This window comes from Poecile atricapillus, chromosome Z, assembly GCF_030490865.1.
Source record: "Poecile atricapillus isolate bPoeAtr1 chromosome Z, bPoeAtr1.hap1, whole genome shotgun sequence".
NCBI classification, from domain to species: domain Eukaryota; kingdom Metazoa; phylum Chordata; class Aves; order Passeriformes; family Paridae; genus Poecile; species Poecile atricapillus.
Genome location: NC_081289.1, coordinates 136,283,824 through 136,311,295, shown reverse-complemented (window position 1 = coordinate 136,311,295; position 27,472 = coordinate 136,283,824). Strand labels below are relative to the sequence as shown.

Genomic DNA, 27,472 nt, shown 5'->3' with positions numbered 1-27,472 from the left:
TAGGAAAGAGTTACTGAGGGACTTCATTACTGACATGCATTTCTCATACATGTCTCAGCTCCGTGCACGAGTTCCTAGAAAAGTTTTGACCACAAGTGATTCTATGTGCTGCCCAGAAGGCAGGCTTCCCAGCAGCCCAGTGCTGGAGGAAACTAAGGAGAACACTGGAAAAGAGGCCAAGGCTGCCCAGCAAAACACCTCTGGGCTCAGCCAGGAAGAATCTGCCAACAGCAGCCTTTGACTGCCTGGACTGGTTCTCTCCTGAACAGCTTCAAAGCAGCTGCCAAAACCCAACATGAGGAAGAGAAAAGGTGTGTTAACGCTGCAAGGCAATGCTGGGGAGAGCCAGAACAGCCACTTCTTCCCTGTCTTGCAGCCAGCAGCGCTGCCTTGTGATCCAGCACAGCTCAGCACCAGAGCAGGGGGAGGGAGGGAAACAGCCCCGTGACTAAAGGCAGTGCTGAGACACTGCAGCCCACACCCTGTATCACCCTGATAACAGCACCAGCCTGGACACAGCCGTGCCTCACAGGGAGGGGGCAGCTGGGGTGGGCAGCTTGCCTGTCCTTTGGAGCAGAGCCAGGGAAACAGAGCCTCCAGGAAACGAGGCTGGCTGGGAGGACAGATGTTCCAGGTGGAGCAAGGAGCACTCCAGAAGTACTTCAGGTGTAATTAAGTACAGGAGGAGTGGCTGTTACAGGTAGTAGCTGTATGCTAGGGATAGTGCCCCACATGCCTTCAGCTCCTCCACACTTCACATGACCCCATGTCTATCCTCAGAGGTGTTAGCTGTTCTCTTTCATTCATTTTTTGTGGCTGAACTGACTGCAGGTAACAGCAACAAAGAAAACAGTGAGCTTCTTCTCAGAGGCATAAAAAGAGATTTATTTTAAAAGGTAGGAAAAACAGTACAAGCAGTATGGTCCTTTATGTTCCAAGCCCTCTACCCACCCTCAGTTTAAAGCAGCATGTTGTCCATCTGGACTTGTAGAGATTTCAGCCAGGATGAGTGAGAGGGTTTCGCTAATGATCCCCTGACTTTAGCTCTGTGTTAAGGACCGTGGAACAGTGTGCCAGCACACTGATGCAAGGGCAGTGAATCCCCTCTACAAGCAAGATCTTCTTGACCATGTCTCAGCTTCTGTTCAAGTGCTCCTGCACTCAACAAAAAAGGACACTTCAGTTTTACTTTTTACTGCCCAAGCCCAACTTCCCTTGGTTCCCAGAGCAGCAGATACACAGGACCAAAACAGAGAACATTTAAAGAGAAAGAGGTAGGTAATCAGATATTTGTGACGGAACAGGTTGCTGGGAGATACCCACTTTGTGACTATTCATAGTGCTAGGTGAGGAGTCTCCAGGAGCACTGACACTCAGACTGTCAGGCACTGTGGATGTGTGCAGAGTGTGACTGTTCTCATCTTCTCCCCTCTGCCAGAATCAGACTGGTCCAGATACTGCAGTCACAGTATGGCTCAGTGCTGACAAGGATGAACTTCTGCATCAACCCTGTCTAAAAGCACAGGGTCAGCTGTGTGCAGTAGAAAAAGGTAAAAAATAAAAAAGAAAAGAAAAAAAAAAAAAAGGCTGCTGTATGTCTGGATGTGTTCACTGTTAGGGAAGGCCCAACAGCACTGGAAGAAGATAAACCAGAGCCACTTAGACCTGCAAGATAGTCAAGAAACAGAACTCACTGGAGGAAATAAAAGGGTTCCATTTAGCTATCCCAGTACAACAAGCTTGCAGTTATCTATGCAGAATAAGCCATGTTTTATCTTTCTTCTGCCTAGCCTCTGACAAAGGGAGCATCCCCTGGGTACATCAATGAAAGGGACATAGAAGAATGAAGCAATTAATCCAAACACTTCAGGGAGAGGATTTGCTCAGCTACTGAAGATATCCTGTCTTTTTCAGCTGTGAAGAGAAAGACAAGGCAGGCCCCAGCTAAGAATCTTTCCTTCAGCACAGATTCCAACATGGGAGCAGAACCACACAGGAAACTTGGCAATCCTGGTGTGTGGCTGGAAGCCCTGCAGTGGGTCAGCAGCCAAAAGCATGATCTGATCCCTCTCCACACTCAGCTGACATGTACCAAGATTCTTCCAGAGATGTACAACAGCATCACTGCCTTCAGCAGCTGAGTGGGACAGCAGAACTGCACATCCACCAGGTACTTCAGATAGCACAGAGTCTGTCAAAAGGCCTCTTTGGGGCACTCCAGACTCCTGTCGCCCCTCCACTGTACCAAAGTCTCAGTCACTAGGTATGCTTCTACTGCTGAGACTTTGTTGAAAGTCGTCTTTACAGCAACAAAGTTGCTGCCTTTCCCTCAGTTTTGAGCCTGGCCTTCAGCTCGATGTCTCTGCCACCACAGGGCTCCCCAACACCACTGCCTCTCCGCCCTCCAAGCCACTGAGGTTGACTACTGTGGCATGCATTCTGATAGCCCTCATCCTTCCAGCCCCAGGCCTCCAGCAAACTGCGAGCTCCCTCCTGGCCACTGTACCGGGAGCACTCCATGCACCACAGCTGCTGGGAACCCAAACTCAGGCTGATTTTCCCAGGTTTTCCTGGTCTTTGTGTAGTCCTGGGATGGAAGCCAGCTGCTGCTCTCTGTTTTTCCTGCTCTATTTCTGTGTAGTTTATGTAGTCTATGATACAGGTGGAACATGAAGGAAAGAGTTCCTCTGCTCCTCCACTTCCCAGGAAGCTGCAATTGCTGTTTTCCCTCCTGTGCACCACCTCCTCTTACCCTGTCATTCAGGCTGTACATCCTCAGTGCAGTGAGCTCCTCTGTTTAGACATGTTCTCAGGAATGGACATGAACTGTGGTGAGAAGCAGAGAAACAGCATTGGCATTGGGGGAGCACAGGCTGGCAAGGAACACTTCAAGGAATACAGTCCTGATCCCATGACCACCAAATAAAATCTATGACCCAGCAGCTAGGAAACCAAGTGCTAGCTGTGGAACCCTCCTCTCTCCTGCTTCTGGGCAAGGAAACAACATGTGTCCCAGAGGGACTGTGGCTTGGCAGAGGAGATGCTTCAGCTCACCTGCTGGAGTTCCTGAATTGCCAGGCGTACTGAAGAGTGGAAACGAGGGAAGGCTTTTTGGCTGCTCTCTCCAGAGCTAGGCTGTGTTCCACTCTTGTCTTCGGTCTGCTGGATTTGAACATTCTTGGTCCTCCTGAACCACTGCAGAGCAGGTTTGCCACTGGAAGGCATGGAGGGGCTGGACTGCTTCTCTAGAGGGGTCTCCACCTTGTCTGCTTGTGAACTCAGTGTGAGACCCTCCAGATTTTCATAATCCAAGTTCTCACTACTTTTCTGGAGAAAGGAGTGGATTCAGCAGTGATTTGCAGACCCTTCACACACACACACTGAACAGCACAACGACAAGAAATACCCAGCTGTGTCCACTGGTGACATTCAGGAGGCAATGGGGCGTCATCCACCTGCCAGTGCTTCTCCCCCATCCCAGGACCCCCCAGCTAGCAGCATTTCCCAGTGCATGCATAAGCACCCAAGCTGCTTGGCCAGGATGGGACACCCCTCAACAGGAACACAAAAGAGATGCTGCTGCAGTGTCTCTGACCACTCGTTCAAGGCACAGTCCATGCCCCATCCTCTTTTCCCTCCGAAGACCCTTGATTCTCACCTGCTCACAGGGAACAGTCAGTATCTCCATGAAGGGCTGGATGCCCACGGTCTGGTGAAAGCGCACCAGCTCGGTGAGCGAGGCGTGGGCCCGGTCCTCCCCCAGGATGACGTAGCGGGCATTCAGCTGCATCTGGACCATGTAGTGTCTGCAGCGGCCTTCGCCCCTGGGGACAGGGATGGGCAGGAATTGTCACCCCACGAGGCCTCAGCATTTCAGAACCTGGCTCCTGCTTCCTGCACCCGTGGTCTCCAGAGGCCAGCTGTGATCAGGATCCTCAGTAACAAGTACCACACAGAGGCAGCAGGTGTGCTGTGCACTAAGATGCACTGTGAGCTCTTTCCAATCTGGTTTGCCTTCTCAGCTGCAGAGTACAGCCTAAGCAGGACCTCTACCCTTGGAGCCATAGCACCCCACCCACAAACAGGTCTATTTTTTCATTATGACAGATTCTGCAGTATCCCACCTGCTACTACAAACTCGCTGAGGCACCCACTATAGGAGAGACTGAATATGATCCTCACTGGACTCTTCTGTGGAGCAGGTGATCTCCTCCAGTCCAACAGTTTTACAGAATCACAAAAATCAAGATTCTGTGACTATAGAAATCCAGGATCACAGAATTTCATGCAGTGCTCAGTTTTATAGAATCATTTAGGATGGAAAAGCCTTTAAAATCCTCAAGTTCAACCCTTAACACAACACTGCCAAATCCACCATTAAACCATGTCCCCAAGTGCCACATCTACACATCTTTCAAATACCTCCAGGGATGGTGACTCCACCAGTGCCATGGGCAGCCTGTTCCTGTGCTTGACATCCCTTTCTGTGAAGAAATTCCTCCTGACATTCAGCCTGAACCTACCCTGTCACAGCTTGAGGCTGTGTCTTCTTGTACTATTGCCAGCTGCCTGGAAGGAAAGGCTGACCCTCACCTAGCTACAACCTCCTGCCAGGAGCTGTAGAAAGCAGTAAGGCCTCCCCTGAGCCTCCGCTGTCCATTACCTACCGGTAGGACAGGATGTAGCCTGGTCGGCTCTGGCTGATCCGAACAAGGAAGCAACCCAAAGGTTTGTCACTCAGCAAGTTTTCAGCTTCCCTGGAATCAGAGAAGAGTTTTTCAGCAGAGAGACAGCCACACAGCAGGGATTCACCTCCTATCTCATGTGGTACCCCAGCAGTGTCCCAGGCAGCTCAGCATCTGCCCCAAGTCGGATGACCTGGCTATAGGTCTCCTGACTCAGGCTTGGTGGTGCAGGAGGCACTAATGGGCTGAAGGAGCACAATGCCCTCAGTCAGAGCCTCTCCAAAGCTGCTCCAGCAGCCTGACTGTGCAACAGCTGCCTTACATCACCAAGCATGACATAAAGCATCACTAAGATGAGGAATCTGTGCATGTGTACACTTCTTACGGTCCAGGGATGAAGAAGTCAGGATGCTGTGGGGTACGGAGTAAGCCCAGCACCTTGGAAAGACACTAACTTGGATTACACCATTCTGGATTTCTAAACTTCCTGCTGGAAGGAGGTCTTCCCCTTCTCAGCCCAACAGACAAAGCTCTGCTTTGTGCTTGTCATGTGCCTTGCTCTAGGCTAAAGGTGACTGCAAATCACCAGTACAATTTGGGTTTGCTCTGCCTGCTCCATTTAACGAAGTTGAGCTTACACTGGTGTCTGAAAACTTAAGTCTCTGCTTAAGCACCAGTGTCTTTGGAAAGGATCTGCCACATCCTTCATTGTGCAGTGCTCATGGCTACTCTATACTTGAATTTAGACAGTTTTGTCTTCCACACACTACTTCCTCTCCCACATTCTTCAATCTGTGGAAAAAAGCATTATCACAGGTTAGGGTCTCAATAACTATCTAAAAAAATTTAAAAAGAAATTAAGCTACCAGGGAGCTGTGAGCTACTGTAGTGCCCTTTACCAAGCTAATGTAGTGTGCAATGTCTCCTAGTAAATGTTCACACTGACAAACTGAAAAATATCCTAGAACACAGATCTAATAACACTGAAGGAAAATTGCAGTTTGAACAGAAAAAAAAAGAAATTGGAATAAGATGATGAGGGTGTTCTGATGGCAGCAACACTGACACAGAAATCCCACCAATTACAGGATATTGGCAGTTAAAAGCGTGGAGCACCATGGAACAATTTGCACACAAGTGAGACTATACTGCCATCCTGCTCCTGTCTGATCATTGGCATAATCAGCACTTCTCTGATTATGCCACTGCTTGGTTCAAAGCAGTGCTTGACTCAGCCAAGAGAGTTAAGTGTGAGGAAGACCCGGTAGAAAAACTTCAAGCATTAAAACGAAGTCTTGTAAACAACTCTGTAAGAAAGAAGGGTTTAGTGGATGTCTCTTCCAGACAAAGCAGAAGCAAATACCAGCTATGCTGCACCCTCCTTAGAAGGACAGAGGTATCAACAAAAAACATTCCTTTTCCTGTATCAGGAGGCTTTGGTGGAGTTTTGCCATTGAGTACCCACTAAAGCCCCTCTTAATACTTTTCAAAATAAAAGTAAACTGAATTCTATAGTCTCCTGCTGAAAATTGGGGTCTCCTTCTGCCCTATACTGAAATACGAAAAACAGTCAAAATGAATCAACACAAAAATTCATCTTCATGTCTCTGCAAATGGCCCAGAACAGGGAAAGTACATTTGTGTATTTCTGATTACTTTACAAGCCTCCCATCCCTACCAGGATCTGTATTTAGGGACCCACAGTGGACTTACGTACTAAGAGTTTCTGTTGTCTCTCCATGGACCTAGATAAAGTTTCAGCATGTACAGTCTGTGACAAGGACACCCAAGCTTTCCCCTAAAGGTCTGATGTGCACAGATTAAAAGGGAAAAGTTACACAGGTGACTCCCATTCCTTAGGCAAAGCCTGGCCAATCCAACCTACGCAGTCCTAAGGACACAATGGCTTCTACCTGTCCAGAGTACTCACCTCCGACTGATCATCCCATGCAGCCAGCTTGGAAAGGCCCCATCATCCTGCATGACCTTCTGGGCCTGTGTCTCTTTGAACCAGCGGAGAGTTGCTCCTCTCTTGAGTTTCCTCATTTTTGCTTCTTCCCCAGTCTGTTCCTCAGCTCCCAGAACAGGACGAGGCACAGAAGGGCTCAAGAAGTTATCAAAAGGAGTGGACTGAAAGCAAGGGGAGAGGGAAAGTCACCACAAAGTCAAAGGCAGGGGACATTTGAAGAGATCACATTGGCAGGTGACCCCATTCCTGAGTCCCTTAAGAGAAGATCAGTCACCAAGCTGTTTTCAGTTCCCCAAAGGTCCTGACGATGCTTTTTTATCAAACCACAGTAGATCAGGAGTCACAATTCTCATAATAGGAATGACAACATTCTCTTGGGACCGCGTGCAGGAGAACATGTGCGTACAGAAGGTGGATGGAGCAGGGAGCCAGCACATCTGGCTAAGGGGCCCCCAGCAGAGCCTAACCTCTGTTAGTTTGCTGCGTGGCCGTGGCACTGGTGGCTGCTGTGGCTGGTCAGAAGGATGAGGACTAGACTGAAGGTGCCTCTTTCGTGGCATGGGGACCGGAACAGAATTTCTTTCTGCAACAAGAAGAAATAAATAGGTGAAATCTAGCATCCAAAATCCATGAGATCCATCCTCTACAGGCCTAGGACTGGGATAGGCTCTGCTGCATGCTCTGTATGCATTTACCATGTGGTAAAACCAAAGCCTGGTCCTCCTTCCAGCACAGCCAAGCAAATGACTTTTACCATGCTGCTTCTGCTCCCCACAGACAAAGCCACACTTCCATAGAGCAGAAAAATCATCAGCTCTCCACACTGATGGAGTTCCCATCAGGGCAGGCCATCATGCCCTGGAGCTTACAGCACTTCCAGGTGGTCACCACACCAGTGGACATGCACTGGGTGAGTGTGAGTGGGAACAACTCACCCTGGGCCTCTGCTGACAGTGCCAGCTGCTGGATTCTTTCTCTCTCTGTCTCCTCCTGCAGCCTCTGTGCTTGAGCTCTCAGCTCAGCCAACAGTTTTAGGAAACTCTTCTTGCATCTGAATCCCCTGAAAACTGTTCAGAAAAAAAAACCTGTGGTTAGAAAAAAAAATGCTGTTCATGCCTTTGTAGTTCTCTCAGGGAAGAACACTGGGTGACAGCCCTTCATCCAGTGCAAAGCTCTCAACACCTGAACCATGTTAATAAAGAGCAATGAAAACTCTACTGTGAGCAGGCAGCCAAAACCCTGTGAGAATTGTCTTCTACTCTCTAAGCTGCCAGATCACAGACTTATGGAAATCAAATCACAGATCTAAGCTCTCATTTCTAATGCCAGGGCATTGAACAGGTAAAAAAGAAAGTCTCACAGAAGGGCCTGTCAACCATCCATCTCTCTGCCCTTCTGGACACCATGAAGGAGACAGGATTTCCTTGATTCCAGCCCACAGGAAAACCTTTCCCATAAGCAGCCATCGAAGGGCTCACCAGGAGCATTACAGACATTGTGTGATCCCACCTACTCTACCAGTTATTAAAACACATGAAGTGAAAGCTGCACCCTCTCATTTCCCACTACCCACACATTTTCCCCATGGATGACAACAGTGCACAGCTTGTGACAGTCTGATGTTTGTCACACTGTATGGTGCACAGCTGGAAGTTGCTCAGATGCTCCAGCAGTGCAACAATCCATACAGAAGAGAAGTGTGAAAAGAGGGGAGTTAAGCAGGGTGACAGCAGCCTCCTCCTGGCTGCACAGTCCTCATAGCCTGTGCATAGGGAATTTGTCCACTCTGAAGAGACAGGCTGCTAGAGCAGATGCTACATGGAAAGGAAAGAAAAAAAGCAAACCAGACCAAAATTTCACCCCCTTTTGTCTGTCTCTGAAAGCAGCAATGAGATCTGCTTCACTCATTTCCCCCTCCTCAGTTCAACACAACTCACAAACAATCCTTACTCCAGAGCACAGTGAGCCAGACCTCAGGACACAGCCAAATCATGTGTGCCCTGCTCAGCCTGGCTCTCCTGAACACATTTTCCCTTTCCAAGGCTGACACTGAGGGCTCTCCATGATTCCGGATGAGCACTGGGAATGTGGGTATTTGCAATAAGCACTTTGACTTCACAGGGCCTTTACCCAGAGACAGCACCTGCCCTACCCTTCTGTCCTCTGCAAAAGTGGAGCAGGGACTGCAGAAAAGGTTTCCCTTCCCCTGGTCTGAGATCAGCTCCTGTCCCAGTTCTCACCTTTCTGTATGATAACTGCTGCTCTTCCCAGTTGCTCCACATACTTTGCCAGCTGTTCCTGATGCCAATATTTAAAGAAAAGTCGTGACTTCCTGTAAAGTTGGAAGAGAAAGATGCAATGAGAAACACTGTCTAAACTTTTATCCATCATCCTTTGAAGAGCCCATTCCTACAACCACAGAATTCTTGCTGAAGAGAACCAGGTGATAGCTTACATGTGTAAAATCCTAGGCTTCCCATTCCCAACAGCAGTGATCCACACCTACCCACAAATCCAGCCTTTCAGCTCTGTACTTTGCAGTATCTCCAAGCAACTGAAAGAGACGAGAAAGTGAAATAAGTAATTTTCTACCCAAAGTGAACACCAATTTTTTTAGTTGCATAAAGGGACAAAAAGTGCCTCAGCAGTTCCCAACAGTAAGTAAACTGGCTGTCAGTCTGTAATGCACCTTGAGGTACAGCTAGGACCATATTTGGGAAGAACATCCACAAAGGGGTTCCCAGAGGCAGATTTACTTCAGCTCCCTGGGAGGCAATTCTGTAGAGCCCATTTTATTCTCAGAAGTGTTTTTCCTCATTTTGTTTCCAAGCCCTTTGGAGGACACAAGTTGCAAGGTCAGCACAGCAAGACTTCCGGGAGAAAGTCTGTTTTCCAATTCCAGTTTCATTTTGCAGACTCTAGTGATAAAATTTGGGTCACTCGGAAAGATTCCCTGATACTTGGAACTGAAAGCAGCTCTAGCTGCAACACACAGACAGCTACCTCCCTCTCCTGCTAATCCAGGCTGTGAAATCATAGTGGCACTTTTTGCTAATATCTCACACAGGAAAGCAGAAGTGTTTTTCTCCTTCTATCTCAGCCAACTTCCACAGTGCCACAATCCATATCCACAGGATATTTTTTTTCTGAAATGCATCCCATGATTTTTGTGTCTATGAACACACCACACTGCCTTTTTACAATAATCTCGCCCCCATCTATGACATTCTGTTGTGAAAAAAAAAGCCTCACTCGGGTTTGAAATTCTTACTATTCAGCAGCATCAGGAAGTTCAAGGAAGCACTGTGAAGGCAGGAGGAACTACTGCCAGGAGAGAATTGTTCCAGGAGATCATTCAAATCCTTTTCTTAAATGACTAAAAAAACCCCTCAGTTGGCTTCTTTACATGATTCATTCTCACTATCAATCACAGTTGACACTGGCAGGAAGGAGAGGCTGGGAAAGTGAAGAAGAGGTGGGGAAATGCTGCCCTAGATGTAGGACTGAAAACGCTGGCAGAGTAAGATCCTGTCCCTGTGCAGAGCTGGAAGGATGTTTATGTGTGTAACAGTCAGGTTCTAAAAGTGCTGATGGTATAATTTGCCTGTACAGAGACAAAATTCTTGGTTTAGAAACATATTCTCTAGCCTGGGAGACATTAAGTGCTGGCTGCTTGTTCAGCATTGTCTTTATCTTCTTCTCCCATGTGGCCATCAGGAAAAAGCCTGGAGAGGCACCTGACAGCAGTACTTGAGTGCCTGCTGTGCTGAGTTCAGTGGACACCCCTGACCACTATTGTCACTCCCTAAATTAAGTACATGGGTCAGTGTTCATTCCACAGCACAACAAGGTTTTGCAGTAATTGAATTTAATTGCTACATAACAATTCAAGAAAGATTTAATTCATCATGGTACCAAATGCTCTTTAAACACTAAGTGTCCTTGCCTGGGATCTGTGTTCCCCATCACCACAGAATCCTATCCTCTTTTTGTCTGTCCCTTTTACTCAGTTTCCTATGCTACTCATAGTAAAAGCCTCCAAAGAACAAACCAGACTGCACACAACAAAGTTAGTATTCCTACCTTTCTTTTGTGAGGGGAACATCAGGTTTAACTAGAAGAATTCCGTATCTGTGGAAAATAAACCAATACAAACATATAAAAGCCACATCCTTGATGGGCTGAGCTGATCACCCTGACAGCAAACAACAACAAATCACTATCTTTCCCACTCAGCCTCCCACAACAAATAACCCCATGACCTCAGTCCACATGAACTTTGAAGAGACTCTTTTACTCCTTGCCCATATCTGGTTATCAGGGTAATTTCCCAAATAATACCCAACAAGGAATATTCAGAGGTTTTAAAAGACCTTTCAGCAAATTCCTCAAAGGAGGGTCTCCAGGAGAAACCATCTCTTCGGATACGGATTGTCTCCAGCAGCCCATTGTACCGGAGCTGAAGCAGCGCCACAAAGAGGATCAGAGAAACAAAGAGAAACGGGTCATTAGGACATCGGTTTGCTCCTTTGCAGGCAGAAATTACTTTATTCAGCCCTAAATTTCTCCAGTTCCAAATCAAAAAGTTTTTTTTCTGAAAACGTTTCCTTGGCTAAGAACTGAATTTACCTCATCCTGTAACTCTGATGATTAACCACTCTGAGTTAGAAGTAGGAAACCATAAAAACCAATGACTGAAATAACTTCACCTTCCAGCCATGGGTGCTGCTTTGCCTCTGTCCCTTAGAGGATAGCTTCATATTTCCAAAGCTGGACACAGAAGTACTCTGAGGCATGGATGAACTTCCTTTTAATCCTATCCTTTCTTATATACATGAAAGAGGCTGCTGAGCTTTCTGAACTCTTCCAATCACTTTCAGTATTCTTTAAAGCATCCAGACCTCAGACCTGACAGAATATCCAAATACAATCATATCAGTGCATTTCAGATCCTATCAAAGCAATCCCATCTTGGCTTCTATTCAGAGTTGCCCTGGCTGAGGGGTGAGAACAGTCTCCTCTGGGAAGCAATTTTTCTGGAGTAGTCTGTACCAGTCCCATCCAGAGGGAGATGCAAAGATGAATCCTAGCGCCCTACAGCAGATCTCATTGCGTTCATGAAAAAGAAATGAGAAAGAACTAAGATTGCAAAATCTGGACCTAGAAGGGCAGTCTGTGTCATAAGAACAAGCAAGTACTCAGAATCTTTACACATATACAAAATGTGCCCACTCTTTCTCTTGCAAGGGGAGACTCACTTGAGTCCCCTCCACAGCCTTTTGGTGTAATCTGTCCTACCACCGAGATGTGGCAGAAGTCCCTGTAGAGGACACTGGTTTTGCTCACCTGCAGCAGCACCACCTGGTTGTCCAGCACACCTGGCTCCTTCTGGCTGTTGGGCTTTATGCAGCGCACAAAGTGTGGGTTGGCAGAATACATCCTCTCCATGAGCACCATCAGGGAATGCTGGCAAGGGCAGAGGAAGATCAACAGTCCATCAAGCCAAAGCACTGCCAGATGTGCAATATCCTGCAGCAAGAACTGTCTTCTCACCCTGCAGCAACTTCCTGGGTTCTGGCAACAACTGGGCCCATCCCACCGTGATCAGCCCTGCTCGGCAATCAGGAAAACCCCTGTCTACATAATGTCTGCTTTAACCATGCTTAGCACTCTGGAAGCAATGCAGTGATATTTGCAGTGATAAAATTATCACTGCTTTCATCTCACGGGGCACCTCAGGGCAGCAATACCATACCCGGAACTGAGCTCCAGCAGACTGTTTCCGTGCGCTGTTGAACTTGTCATTTGCTCCTGGTGTGTCCTGAAACCAGACCAAAACAAAGGATCAGCCCCAGAAGAAGTGCTTGATTAACAGCCAAGGAGCACTGCTGGAAGGCAGATGGCAAAAAACAAGGGAGAACGGATTTAATGGGAGAGAAGACAAGCTAAAGATATAAATGGCAGAAGCAAGCACAAAACACAGTAAAAAACAAAGGATAAATTGTTACAAGCTGATTGCTGCCTGCTTCTATTTTAAACCTTTTACTTTAAACCTAATTTTTATTTCTGCCTACCCTTTTTCACAGTTTCTCAAATAATATTTATCAGGTATCATTTATCAACAAGTGCAATACCTTGGCTTTCACATGAGGCATCAGGGTCCCTGTCCTGGAGATGGTGGCTGGAAGAACAGAGACAATTAGTTGATTCTGTACCTTTGCTTGCAATCCACTAGGGCTAAACATTCAAGCTTCACTTCCTGCACAAACCGTCTTACAAACACTGAATCACAGGGTGTTAGGTTTCCCTGTGTGGAACTACAAGGAAAGAGCAAAAGGAAGGAAGAAGAAAATGCAAATGTACAAAGCACACAAGGCAGACAATACTAACTTCTGCCACTGAGAAGACATGACAATCAGGTTATTAAACAAACCTAAATGACTTTCAATAGAATGATCATCAATGGCCATCAAACAGTGCAGAAAAAATGGCACAAGCAGCAAATGGGGAGCTCACCTACAGCACTCAGGAGGTTATTTAAAGTCAAAGAGCTTACAGCTGATTCAGTGACAGGATAAGTAAATCAGAGAAGCTCAGTTTATTAAAGGATCTATCTAGTAAGAGTCTTGTGCACCCTTGATGCAATGGAGTCATGTGAATCATAAAATCACAGAATGAGGTTGGCAATGTCCTCTGGAAGTCATCTGGACCAAACCCTTTGTTCATCACCTAAAGCCAGACTGGACAACCAACCTGAGAACAGGTCATGTCTGATGTCTATGAACTTTGAAAGAGTTGGGACTAGGCTAAGTAGCTTCAGTAACAGTGCAGAAATGGTAATGAAGAAAGATAGTCCTGAGCAGTAGTTGAAAAACACAGTGCAGAATAGAAATGAAATCCATCAGTTTCTTGTAAATCTCAGAAATGGGCATGGACTGAATGGGACCAAAAAAATGACAAAATTTCTATACCAGAAGCACTGTGTTCAGCCAGCCAATTTCCAAGGAAGCATCCACCTGACCTTTCTCTTTCTAATTTAATTAGAAGCCTTGGAGAATCTGAAGGCTTATTGATAACTGGAAAAAGGGAGTGTAGTGGTAGGAGAAAAATAATGCATGACCTGAGAGTTTTCTTAACAAGTTGTGAAGCTCCATTTTTAGAATCTATGATCTTGACTAGCGTCATTTCCAGACAAGAACAAGCAATATACAAGAGTGTATAGAAAGGAACAGTGGAGACGGCCCTGCGCTGGTCTTGGAGAAGATGGGAAGGCATCTGAGCTAATTCTCTGGAAGGGGCTACAACCTGCCTTGCTTTCCACGGCAGTGAATAAACAGCTCTGACAGCTCTGTACGTGCCAGCAGCCCCACTCCACGCTGCAGCAGTCACAGAGACCCCCTGGCACTGCCAACTGTGAAACACATTCTGTGAAACACACTCCCCCCATGCCCACACTTAACCCTTGCCAAGGTGGGCCTTGGCTCATGATGGATGTGCAGAGGGACTTGCCTCTGAACAGCACTCTGAGCAAGGGGGTGATGCTGTTGATGAAGAGCCCATGGATATTGGCTGGCAAGGTGTCTCTGTTCTTCTCTAGAAAGCCCCTGGCAGCGTATTGTACCTGGGGAAAGGGAAGCAGATCACTAAGGACAGCAGTGCCCACAGGCTGGCTGTAAAAGCCACTTCCACAGCCAGCTGGGAGCTGATGATGTGTTAAACTGAATGCACTCTGCCTTGCACATGAATTCTTTAAACACACATGCACTCCATTCAGATGCCAACCTTGAGGAACAAAGCCATGCACATGCCAGAGGCATCAGAACCCCAGGGGTGCAGCGTAACACTGAGACATCCACCTTTTGCACGTTAAATATTAATTTTTGTAATAATGAATGTCACAAATAATAACTTAGTCAACAATGCTGAGATTAGATTACTAAGGTGCAAGTTACAATGACCTGTTCCAAAAATTATCTCCAATCAATTCAACTTAATGTGGACCAATGCTTTCAATACTGGTGTCAGTAAAGATACATGCAATAGTGCTAAATCTCAAGCTGCTTAGATACCAGTGAATGTGCAAATAACTGCCTCCACTTTCAAAACACTATTTACCCTGCTCTTTACACAGTGTTCCCAGGTGTTTGCAAAAAAAACAGTCACTGCTATGCTCTGGAACCCGATAGGTAAAGAAAAAGCCTTTAGCCTGTCCTTTGGTGCTGTACAGTGGACACAGTACTTTTATTTATAAAGTACTATTTTAGGACTAGAGTTCTAATAGAATGGTGATTAGAAGAATAGCAGATTATTTTAATACCCTACACTTCTGAGAGGTAGCCCCACTTTCCTCAGGGGTCTTCTCTTCCTGTACCTTTTACATAAATCCCAGGGAATTCTAGGAGACGATCCACTGGTACACATCACCTCTGTTAGTATCATACTCAGACCACACATTCCTTAACATCAAAGTCTTATTTATCAGGCAACACCTCCACCCCCTCCAACATACACTACAACAACATTCTTCCTGCAAACAGTACATACTTTCCCAGCATAGTGCATGATGCTGAAGCCCAAAACATGGCCTCGGGCTGGCTGGAAGTGTAAATTCCCCTTAAAGCTGCTGTTTAGTTTATCCACAAATGTCTTATCAGTTGCCTGCAAGAGAGCAGATTTCATGAGCTGCAACAGAGGCCTGATGAGGACACATGGAATGAAAACGAAGTGTTGGAAGTATCCTTGGCTTTGCAATAGTCCTTTGCTGTACCTTCTCTCTGACTCTTCTCAAGGATGCCAATGCCACTAGATTGCCCCTGATCTGGATGTCCCATTTCATAAGTCACACTTGGGGACATCTCTGTCCATCCTGCACTCCAGCCCAAGAGCTTTCGTTGTAGCCCAGGTATTAGTGGATATATTAGCCCCCAGAATATTTTCTCTGCCCCCTCTCTCATACCTACCTGAGGGAATGCACTCTGCTCATCCAGAAGAGACAGCAGCCCAAGTGGCTTGGCCAGGAGCAGATTCTGCCGGAAAGAACACGCATGACACATATGTAAAGCAGTGCAGGATATCCCCTCTCACCCTCCACACTTTGCAGAGGTTCTTCCAGTTGCATCTCCTTCCCATGGTAGAAAGAACAAGACTTTTCTCTTGGCTGGACAGAGCAATCATATTCTGTCAGTCCTCTCACTCACCAGAATAGGTTCATTATTGTTGAATGTGATGGTCTCCCAAGGCAGTCCTTCTTCCTTATAGGCAGCCTGCTCCATCTGGAAAATGTGCTGAAATAAAGAAAAAAGCGTTCAAAGCACCCAGCAGACTTGGCTAGACAAACCCTGAGTATCTTCCTTCCTGCCCTAAACAAGAGGACGGAGGTGTGTCACTCTCAGTCACAGCATGAGGGGTCCAAGATGTAGCTGCTGTTCTCCATGGTTCTCTTTAACCCTGGCACTCACTGATGCTGGTGCAAAAAGCAAGAACACTTGTCGGAGTGTAAGTGTCCCTGCTGTTGCGACTTTGGTTACTGCTTGATCCTTCTACCTCTTCCTTTCCTGACCCAGTGCCTCCCCTGCCCCAGCAGGGAAGGTTGCTGCTCTATCCTTCTTCACTGTTCACTGTTTCTGTCCTTCCAGGCAATAGATATGTTTTCCCCCAAGTTCTCCTGCATGTACCAGGTAGAGCAGTGTTCTGCCCTCTCTGCAACAGAAGGTGATGTCACCTTCAGCAGACTTACATGGTTGAAGAAATGCTGCAGCTGCTCATTGGCCAAGTTTATGCAAAGCTGTTCAAAACGATTCACTGCAAAGTTTTCAAAGCCAAAAATATCCAAGAGACCTAAAAAAAGGGAAGAAGAGTACATCACGGAGCCTGCAGGCCATCCCTGCAGATTACTGTGTATACCAGCACAAAGCCAAATCCCTCATCACACAGCTCTTGTGGCACAGGGAAAATGCAGCCAAGAGAGACACCAGTGGCTGCTCTTCACAGCTTGGAGGGTTGGTTAAGAGAAGACCCACTCCAGCTTGGTTTCTCTGCTAAGCCAGAGTGCCCCAGAACTACAGCCTCACAGTTGCTTCTGATCAACTCACTGGTCAGAGTTGAACAAAGTCCTACAGACTCCATGCTGCTGACTCTTATCTCTAGCAGGATCACAGCTTCGATAATGCATCCCAGCACGCAAGCTCTGTGAACCTCATGCTGTGCCTGTCCTTCGCTGTGGCTGAGGGATGCACATTTGAGAACAGAACAGGAGCAAGGCAGGCAGAACTCACCTATCTCTCTCAGTTCCACCTCAGGATCCACATCCTCAGCCAGCAGCTCATTGATCTTGCAAACAATCCAGCCAAACACTCGGCCATAGGCCACCTTTGCAATGGAGTCCCGAGCATCTGCAGAGAGGGAACAAGAGCAGCTCTCTGACAGGCTTCACAAGAGAGCAGGGGACAGGACACACAGGCTGGCTCAGTACATCCACCTCTAGCAACAATGTCTGTATAAAGCTACTCTAAAGATCAGATAAACATTGGATTGTCCCCACCCTTAGCAAGTGGGAGCTGTAAAAACAGCTCTTTAATTTCAGAATCTTCACAACCTTTCTACAAGAGCTACCAAAATACCAGGGCATTTTTGAGTCATACCACTTTTTAGAATATCCATAGACTTGCTTTCCCCTCTTAAGATGTACTAAGTATGGATCCCCTCACTGCTAAACCAAGGGAGAAGCTCCAAATTTTACTTGGAAAATTGGATGGTTCTTTCCCTCCTAGCCCACAGTTGCTAAGTGTTTAAATGCTGTAGGCAAGAAAAGGACAGAGTTGATGGAAAGCTTGCTGACATTCTAAGGGGACCAAATTAACATGACTTATTATTAAAGATGTATATTTTATTGTCTAGAGAAAGTTGTAAAACAGAACTAGCTAAACCCATTCCATTCTTTTCTTTCATTTCTTTGAAGCAATAACCTATCTTTTTAATTAGCTTTTAAAAGATGATAATTTAAATGAACCTTTTGGTACAGATTATTTTAGATTATTTTCTTGTTTTATTGAAAGGGAAAACAACACTTTTTGCTTGCTATTTTACTTTTTTCACTCCATTCCTGACACTGTGACATCTCATGGTTCTCATGGTTGCTTCTCCATCTATTACCTAGAGCTCTGCACACTGCCAGCACTCTGCAATAAGAGCCTTCCCCTCATTTGCACAAATACAGTTTCTTTCTGGGCTGGACTGAGGCAGAAAGCAAAGCTAATTCCTTGGTTTCTCATTTAATCTCTGCAGTCTCCTAGAGACCAAACAAAAGCAGCATTCATGGCCCTACATGTCAGTAAGAGACTAAACAGATAAACACTGACATACTTGCCTCTGTGTGAGAGGAATGAAGGCGCACAGAAGGACATCTTTGTTCCCAACAAGCTGCACATGTGTGGGGATACCCTTCCGTCAAAACTCAGTCTTTTTAGCCAGCACATCTGCAATTCATTGTGTTTCCTACCTTCTGCCTGCTGCTGGGTGTGAAAACGCTGGATCTGCTCGCCCCGGGTCACCGACGTGGTACAAATCAGGCATTTTAACAGCTCATCTTCCTGGACTCCAAACTGACCCTGGGAAACAGGAAATAGATGAGGACACTCGGTTGTAAACCCTTACTCTGCTCGTGGGGATTGTGTCTGTCTGTCTGTGTGTAACGGAGTCATGATTCAGGCTTGGGCTTTTGAGCCCCGCTGTAAGGCAAGCGCTACTGCTGGCACCAGAGTCAGATGCAGGCTCTGATCTGCTTTACCCCCGCAGCGACCAACCCCACACACTCGCTCTCAAACACTTTTTGTTTTGCTTTCCCAGTGCTGCCACCTTTCACCTTCTTTGGGAGCCAGGCCAGCCCCTGCTGAGCAGTTTAATGACTGATTGAACAGCACCACACGGAGGTGACTGTGCAGGTGCTGAAGCATCTCAGCTTCAGAGTCACAGGAACCCACAGGAGAGGCAGGAAACAAAGCGAACTCAGACACACTGAACCCCTCCGTGACTGAACGGGAATTCCCCTCCTATAGGCAAGAAACGAGGAGCAGGCTTTCAGAAATAAGATAAAAAGAAGTTGGCTGCTGAACAGTTGTAGGTGGTTGTTTCAGGTATGGTGTAGGAGGGAAACAGGCAAAGAGATGGGAGTGAAACTGAAGAGCAAGAGTGGTGGGATTTCAAATAGGTCAAAGTGAAAAAAATAGAAACAGAAGAAATATGTTACTTTTTTTTCAGTCCTGTGTTGTTAACAAAGCAGGATAACTTCTCCACCCCCTATAACAAAAATTGAATGGTCCTGGGAAATACATACTTCTTAATCTGTGATAATTTCATCCAAAACTGTAGAAAGCTTAATTCAAGATTTAAAAAAAAAAAAAAATAAAAAAAAAAAATACAGCACTTAGGGTGGTATCCTTGAACAAAAACTGATGAAAACACAGAACTAGTATGCAGATATTTCACACCTGAATTTCTCCAAGACTTTATCACACCCACTAACATAAAACATTTAGTTTTAAAAAGCTGGTGTTTTATGAAGTCAGCAAGGTATATGCTGAATACATAAGACACTGGCTCTAGGCACACAAGAAATGCATCTCTTTGGATATGAATAACACTGAACACAAATACTGTCATGGGGTCAAACTGTACATTTCTAGAAAAAACTTTGTTCTTTAGAAACCTTCACATTCTGAGGCAGAAAAATCCTCTGTGACAGCTCCTGCAGTCACACAGACAGTGGGGAAGAGCATCATACCCTTAAGGTTTCTGTCAACACTTCTTGTGACTCACCGCTGCAGCCTTGAGCCATCCCTGGGAGGCTTCACTGACTTTTACAGACCCTTTGCTCTCCTCAGGCTCAAAGGTCACATTGCCCAGAGACAACACACCAGCCAAGATGGCCTGCATGTCCACTTGCTCCTGAAATACAAAAGAAAGGTGACTGAAAAACCTACCACCATGTAGCATGTACAACAACAATGACCCAGAAGTTGGAGAGGTTAAGGGAAGAGATACAGGCAGCCTGTGGGAAAAAGCTCCCCACAAAGTCTGTCAGACTCAGGTGGTCTGAAAGTAACATGGAAAATCTAGAGAAATAAATAGGACTAAACTTCAAAAGAGCAGCTAGAAAGAAACCCTGTGCTTGCAGGAAGCACAGATGGAAATGAAACAGCCCCAGGACTAACCTGTTCTTGGAAGCCCACCATGTCAAGGGCATTGCAAACCTCTTGGTATTTGCGCTTCCAGCGTTCAGCTACTTCCTGTGTACCAAACTGTCCACTTATGTACCTGAGGAAGTGCATATCCCATAAAAACTGTCACACAGTTGGCACTGTAACTCAGTCCTAGCCCATGGGAACAAAGCCCATCACTGGAAGTGGAAACATGAAGGGGAAAGAAACTTCTCCAAGGTAGTGCAGCAAAGACCCCAGACCTCCCAGTTTCTATGATGATCCATAATATCTCTTCATGTAGCTCTAATCAGATCCCACTCCAGCTTCCACTCACCCACAGATAAAACCCCAGGGCAGAGCAAAAAATTCCATTATGCTGTTTACCCCTTCACCACCCATCACAAAGACTGAATTTGGGTCTTCCTTTGACGTACCTGTAGAGTGAAGGATCCAATAACCCATACATCTCCTTCTGCTCTGAAGACAGTCCAGCAAACATGTAGTAGAAGATGTGGAAATTCCTCTCCCCAGCATCTTGTTGCACCACTCGTGACTTCTCTAACAGGTACTCACTCAGCTTTGCACCTTGCACTGCACACAAAAAGGGGAACTTCATTCTGCAGGACATGAAGCTGCCTGGACTGTCCCACATCCCTTCTTTGGTGAATTGTCTAAATTAATTTTCTTGTGTGCAAGACCCTCTAGGCTGCCCAGCACACTGGAAATGGGCTTCTGAATATTGCACTATATTAGGAACAGCGATGAGCACGACACTGACTCCCTTAGCTTCCAAGACATTAAAGTTTATTATTCTTAATCTTCTTTTATACACATGTTTGAGAAGGTCTGAGAGGTAAAACTCTCACTGTTCATTAATGCAATACATCCACCATCATTGGTTAAGTGGAACACTACCTACCCCTTGACTGTTTCCTAAACAACACCTGCTAAGATTGTCGTCCTTTACCAAGGACTGTTTGGATTCTTTTAGATTCTTTCTCGTGATTTCTCAGGCCAGACTGAGAAGCCTGTGTGACTTGGTTTCACACAGGCTCTGTTCCCTGCTTACTTTTTGCATTTAGCATCCCTATCTCCATGCTTCCTCTGGTCTTAGACACTTCTGTTCACCTCTTTTAGCAGAAACAAAGGCTTCTGGCATCACAGAGTATTACTGACATTTACCCTGCACTCTCACCCCCACATCCTTGCTGTACTCCCACTCTGTCCAAACCCAGGCCTAATCTTATCCAGGTCCTATCCAACAGTGGGTGCTGTAAGATCTTACGTAATTGCACACCCTTCCCACAGGGAGCCACGTGCCAAAATTTTATCCTCCACAAGTTTTGGCTACTCAGCTCACTCCCTCCAGTTCTGAACCACTCCCCAGGCCAGTAATTGCCCTTGACTTTACCGGTATTTTTCTGGAAACGCAGCTGTATATATTTTCCAAAGCGGCTGCTGTTGTCATTCATCACTGTCTGGGCATTGCCAAAAGCTTCAAGTAACGGATTCACCTAAAACATGTGAAAAAGCTGAACAACCATCTTTAGATCAAATTTACTTGGAAAAATTTATCTTTAGCATTTGCTACTGAGGTGGAAAAGGAAACACTCCATGAATATGGATCAGCACCTATTTTATCTCTGCCTGGATAAAAAAAAATTCAAAGAGGAAAATATGAGGAGCATGAAATTAATGATGGTCAGTACAACTGAACTGATTGGATTTCAGTAAGATCACTGAGTCATTTGTTAGAAGGTGAAGTTGGTATAACCTATTTCCACACAGTATCTGTTGTCACTAGATAATTTGAGTGCTATACAACAGCAATAAACAAAGTCACCATGGCACTCAGTTAATTAAGTATGACAGCTTAGCTACTGAAATTTGTAGACATAAGGACAGTGCATTATAAAGAAATTAACAGAACAATTAGACCAGCTTGCTAAGCTGGATGCAAAGGTGGCAAAATGACAATTTTTCTCTATTTGTGCAAAGAATGCCTGCCAACTGGAAGAACAAGGCCTCAGAGTAGATGCTGGGCAGCCTGTTGAATGCAGCTTTAAGGTATGATCCTTAAATCATAACCCCCCCAAAGGACTAACTTAGTCCTTGGACATGTCTACAGGAACCTAATAAGATGCATATTATTTCTTCACTGTCACCTCTACGCTTTCCAAGGGTAGCTCATCTGGGCTGAAGTGAGTTATTTCCAGTGAAGGAACTGCAGGCTGGCTCTAGACACTGTGCTGAGCAAACACAGCTCTCCTGCCTATGGAACCTGCTCAGGTCAGAGGCAGCCTGGCAGCGTGGCCCAAGCCAGCTCTAAGCAGAGACAGCAGGTGTACCAATGTCGTGTTCCCACAACCCAGCACAGGCATTCACCCTGGATCCACCATGGATGACACAACACTGATTTAATACACCATTCCAGAGCCCAAAGCACAGCATGGGGCATTGGGTTTGTGTGTCAATATATTGGCTGCAGGAGGAGCTAAAGCTGCTGTCTGTGAGGAGATGCCAGACACTTCCCCATGTCCAACAGAGCCAATGCCAGCTGGCTCATGACAGACCTGCCACAGCCAAGGCTGAGCCCACTAGTGACAGTGGCAGTGCCTCTGGGATAAAAACTGCTGCACACACCACAGAAGTGAGAGAGGAGTGAGAATGTGTGAGAGGAGCAGCTCTGCAGACACAAGGTCAGTGAAGCAGGAGGGGCAGGAGCTGCTCCAGGTACCAGAGCACAGATTCCCCTGCAGCCTGAGGTGCAGCCCATGGGGAGGCAGCTGTGCTTCTGCAGTCCCTGGAGATCCAGAGGGGAGCAGAGATCCACCTGCAGCCCCTGGAGGAGCCCACACCAGAGCAGGTGGATGCCCAAAGGAGGCTGTGATCCCATGAGAAGCCCTCCTGGCAGGACCTGTGGCCTGTGGAGAGGAGCCCAGGCTGGAGCAGATTTGCTGATAGGACTTGTGAGCCTGTGGGGGGCCCATGCTGGAGCACCCTGCACCAGGGTGCTCCTGAAGGAGTGCACCCTGTGGAGGGGACCCAGACTGGAGCAGTCTGTCCCTGAAATACCGACATACAAGTACCCAGTGGACAGTACTGACACTGGAGCAGCCTGCTCCTGAAGGACTGCATCATATCAGGGCACCCACGCTGGAACAGTCTGCTCCTGAAGGACTGTCTCCTGTGGGAGGGTCCCCAGGCTGGAGGAGGGGAAGAACATGAGGAAGAAGACAGTAGCACAGATAATCTGTGATGAACTGACCTCAACACTCATCCCCTATTTGCCTGTGCTGCTGGAGGGAACAAGGCAGAGAAACTGGGAGTCAAGTTGAGCCTAGGGAGAAGGGAGAAGTTGGGGAAGGTGTTTCAAGATCTGATTTCATTTCTCATTATCCTATTCTGGCAAGAAATTAAATGTATTTTCCCTAAGCTGTTTTGTCTGTGATGGTAGTTGCTGAGTGACCTCACAGTCCTTATCTCAACCCTTGAGTTTTTGTTACATTTTTCTACCCCTGTCTGGTTAAGGAGGGGGACTGATAGAGTGGCTTGGTGGGAACTGGTTGAAGTTAACCTACCACACAGAGAAAGACCTCTACGTTTCTGAGGAAATCTGAGATGACAGACTTTAAAGTAAAGGAGTCCAATAACTCACTCTTCTTAATCTATCACACAGAAGGTTTAAAGAATGATTTGTTTAAAAAACTTTACAACTCCCTGGGGAGAAATTGAAGTGGGAATATTTCAGACCAAAGAGCCAAAAACGTTTCAAAATGAGCTAGCAAAGATATATGAAAAGAGCAAGGATGGCAGCTAGCCAGCTAGCATGTATGTGCGTGGCAGTGAATGTAGCCAAGGATAGGTTACTAAAGGGTGTGTGAAATCTTCATCCACCTGTACCATTAAATCAAGATCTAATTTTTCTAATGAAAGTCCTTTTTCTACCTCAAACAGGAAATTATCTAGAAAAATGTCACCAATGTCTTGTAACAGAGAACACGATAAATGATTGCAATTGTTTTCTCTAATTTAAGAATCATCTCCAGCAAACAAAATTACTGACTTAACCCTTTTAATTTGTGGCCACCTATCTCACCATTCTTATCCACTCTTTTCTTATGTAAGGCTCCCTGATTTCCAGTGGTGATCCACCAGCAGGCTTTCTAAGCCTAATGCAAGTTGTCTTGCAGCAGTGCTGCTTCTGCACCTTCAAGCATCATCCTGCAATGACCCACCTGAAGTATCTGCTGCTCCAGCTGTGAGTTGCCTTTGCATAGGAACATTGTGTGCTGCAACAACAGCTTCGTACTCTCTGTTTTCCCAGCACCACTCTCTCCACTGCCAAAGAAAAGTAAAATAAAGTCCATCAACCTTAAAGTATAGCTGTTTTGCCCCTTACGGCTCAAGTGCTCAATCACTTGAGAGTGCTCTACGAGAGTTTCACAAGTTTTCCACCAAAATCACATGTGTGAGTAAAAACTCACACACCACAGCTTTACACAGGGTGTCCCATGATGTTCTGATCCTTCATCAGGGAGCTTTTCCCCCTCTGTAAGGGAGTATAGCTACACCCCATGCTGTCATTTCTGGATGGGATGTAGCAGACAGACCATTTGCTCTGCTTTGAAAGTCATCTGATACACCAACTCCTTTGCATACACTGGAGCCAAAAACTTCCTCTTTCTCCAGAGAGATCTTCCCTATTCACATCACATCCACACCTGGATTCTGATCATGAGATGCTGTGGCAGTCTCAGATCTTGGGTGTTTCACACATCCACGTGCCAGACATCTGGGAATGTGGGTGCAGAGCTGCCCACACTCCCACAGTGCCAGCACTGCACGTCACCGTGCTGCCACACATCCACGTCACTCTGCTGTCACACATCCATGGCGCCTCCGCCTCCAAGTCAAACAACCAGCCCTTGGAAAGTGCAGTTTCCCCTGTCCTGGGAGAGAGAATGTACAATCAGTGAGACAACATGTCCTTAACTGACAACACCACACCAGCTGAGAACTTCAGCATATGCATGGAAAAAAATAAATGCAGGAAATGCTGGAGGTATACTTGAGGGCAGGTCCCCATTTCCTTTGAGCTGACCTTTGAGCATGTGGTGTGGCTTTAGTGCTTTGTAGCTCCCAGCAGCCCTCTGCTTGTATCAAATATGTGTCATAGGTGGCTCAAAACCTCAAGTACTACAGCAAGATCAGGACCTTGAGATCAGGTCCCTGATGTCAAGCACAGGTCAGACCAGCACCGTCCAAATACATACAAACAAAATAAGTCCATTTTGCGAGATGAGAACGTGCCATCCAGTGCCCCTGCTCATTATGTCAGGTTTATTTTTTTCAGCAATGTCCCTCCTTCACAAAAAAAACCATATCCTACAGCATTTCCATGATTCAAACTTGACCTTAGACCCTCCAACAGGCACAACACCTTCACAAGGTCCTGCAAGCACAGCAGGTGTGCAACTGCCCCCAGCTCTAAAGAAATGCAAAGTCATCTTCAGATGACCCAAGTGCTGTACTGCAGCACATGCAGGCTATGACTAATGTCCTTTGGAACTGGGAAAGCAAGAGGAGCCAGTAGAATTTGTAGCTGAAGAAAATTTGGTAGCAAGGAAAACTTATGATCTGGCAGGAGCTGCTGCATCCAACATCACCTCTGAAGAATGCTATCCAGACACTAAAGAGACTGCAAGGGACAGCAGATCCTGGTGCGTCCCTGTGCTGTTGTGGTGAACTGTGGTCTAACAGGAGCAACCTCATCCTCCCTGTTCACCCCAACTCTGCTCATGTAGGAAAACTTGTTAATTAGTGTTTTACCACCCATAGAGAGGAAAACCACGAACTTCCTGTGACAGTAACACAGAGACCAGGTAAAAGGTTGCAAGATGCACAGGAGTATATCACACTCATCTCTGAACTGCTGGAAGAAAACAACCAAGCCACTGACCACTTGGCAAATTCTCATGGATTACTCTTTCTCGTCTTCCACCTCCCAAGACAAATACAATGATTGTTCTCTATCCCCCAGAGCCCTACCAGCAGCACCTATTGCACCTGAGGACTCCATGGCCACCACTTCTTAAGAGCACTTCATGTAAAGCACAGGCACCAATGGCCTGAAGGCTACAGAAATGAGTGGGGCTCAAGTGCCCCTCAAAGTCAGCTCCCAGTCCCACCAAAACACTCAGCACTGATTCAGCAATTGACTTCCACACCTTGTAGATTGCAAGTACTGATAAAATGATCAGAAGGCAAATAAAAAGGAGAATTAAATCAAACAAGTTGGCGAGTAGCATTTTAACTTAGATGACATTTAAACTGTTCTCTGCAACAGCCATTTGTAGAGAAGAAGCAGTTAATGTTTCAAGGCTTCCTTCTCGGTGTTCAATGCTTTCTCTGCTAGTTGATGTTGTTTGAGGCTTTCTCTGCTAAATGATGCTACCTGTTGCACTGCAGAGTCCCAGCAGAACAAGAATGACCGGATGGGGTGAAATGTTCATGATACTGGTAGGGTCTTTGGTTAAAAGAATCACTGACTTCTAGTGCACAGGACTGCCCACGACTTTAAAATCCTCCCCGACCAGATTCCCGAAGGCCTTAGAGCAGCAAAACACGCTTTAGTTCTTCCTGCTCTTTGGTTACATTTGGGAAGCTCCACTTTGTGAAAAATAATTCGTTCCATTATCATCCTTCCAACTTTTACTACAGCTTTTACCATGGCAGCTGTATTGCCAGATCAGAGCACACAATGGCTTTTCCCGGGAATGAATTCCAGTGGCTGGTTCCCCACCAGAAGTGAACCTGGCATCTTTACTGTTATAAAGATTGCTGGCCAAGCTGCTCTACAAAAGCCAGTTTTTTCTCCCCAGACCTTCTCAAGACGTGCCCGCTAATCTGTCTCGAAAGTGGTCGGGATGAAGGACGTGTTGCCAGCGTATATGGATTTTGAGTCACCAACAGAATCGGAGAAGAGCTTCACCTGGACCTTGGGCAGGGAGATCCCGGCGAGAGCTCGGGGGTGGCCCCCGGTCCCCCGCCGGCCCCGGGACCCCCGGCCGCGGCTCACCTGATGAGGATGCACTGGTTGCGGGGTCCGCCGCCCCCGCGGCCCAGCATGGCGTGGTAGGCGCGGCTGGCCACGGCGAAGATGTGGGGCGGCAGCGCGTCGGTCTGGAGGGGCCGGTACCGCTCGGAGACCTGCGGGGAAGCGGCGGCGGAGAGGCGTGAGCGGCCGGGGGGTGACGGGGCGCGGCGGAGGGCGCGGGGCTCACCTCTCTCCCGTAGAGCGGCAGCGGCTGGAAGGGGTTCATGGCGATGAGGATGTCCCCGACGTCGGTCTGTGGGGACGGGACAGCCGGTCAGCCGAGCGCCCGCCGCCGCCGCCCCCCGCCCCGGGCCCGACACTCACGTAGATGTGCTGCTGCAGGAAGCGCTCCCGCAGCCCGGCCAGCAGCGCCGCCTCGTCCAGCTCGGCCAGAGCCGCCAGGTCCCCGGCCACGCCGGGCGGGGGACCACGCTCCCTCAGCGACACCATCACCGCCACCGCCCGGCCCGGCCCGGCCCGGCCCCGCCACGCTCCGCCCCGGGACCGCCCGGGACCGCCCGGG

At 47.0% G+C, this 27,472-nt stretch overlaps 1 protein-coding gene across 1 annotated transcript; it reads right to left on the bottom strand.

Annotated features, from left to right (window-relative positions):
* Positions 1–878: 878 nt before the first annotated feature.
* LOC131572726 (myosin-IIIb-like) lies at positions 879–27,415 on the bottom strand. Its single transcript, XM_058826031.1, has 30 exons — positions 27,274–27,415; positions 27,137–27,202; positions 26,932–27,062; positions 24,089–24,191; positions 21,262–21,364; positions 20,285–20,441; positions 19,863–19,965; positions 19,468–19,596; positions 18,152–18,260; positions 16,929–17,045; positions 16,391–16,491; positions 15,852–15,938; positions 15,615–15,680; positions 15,199–15,312; positions 14,164–14,275; positions 12,789–12,835; positions 12,410–12,475; positions 12,001–12,120; positions 11,028–11,113; positions 10,738–10,785; positions 9,161–9,208; positions 8,895–8,986; positions 7,590–7,721; positions 7,122–7,237; positions 6,616–6,815; positions 4,668–4,757; positions 3,659–3,824; positions 3,055–3,327; positions 2,753–2,826; positions 879–1,665 (listed from the first exon to the last, which is right to left on the bottom strand). Exons 1-29 carry the CDS (start codon positions 27,397–27,399, stop codon positions 2,776–2,778), a joined length of 3,159 nt encoding a protein of 1,052 aa, XP_058682014.1. The 5' UTR covers positions 27,400–27,415; the 3' UTR covers positions 879–1,665; positions 2,753–2,775.
* Between the last annotated feature and the right edge of the window lie 57 nt (positions 27,416–27,472).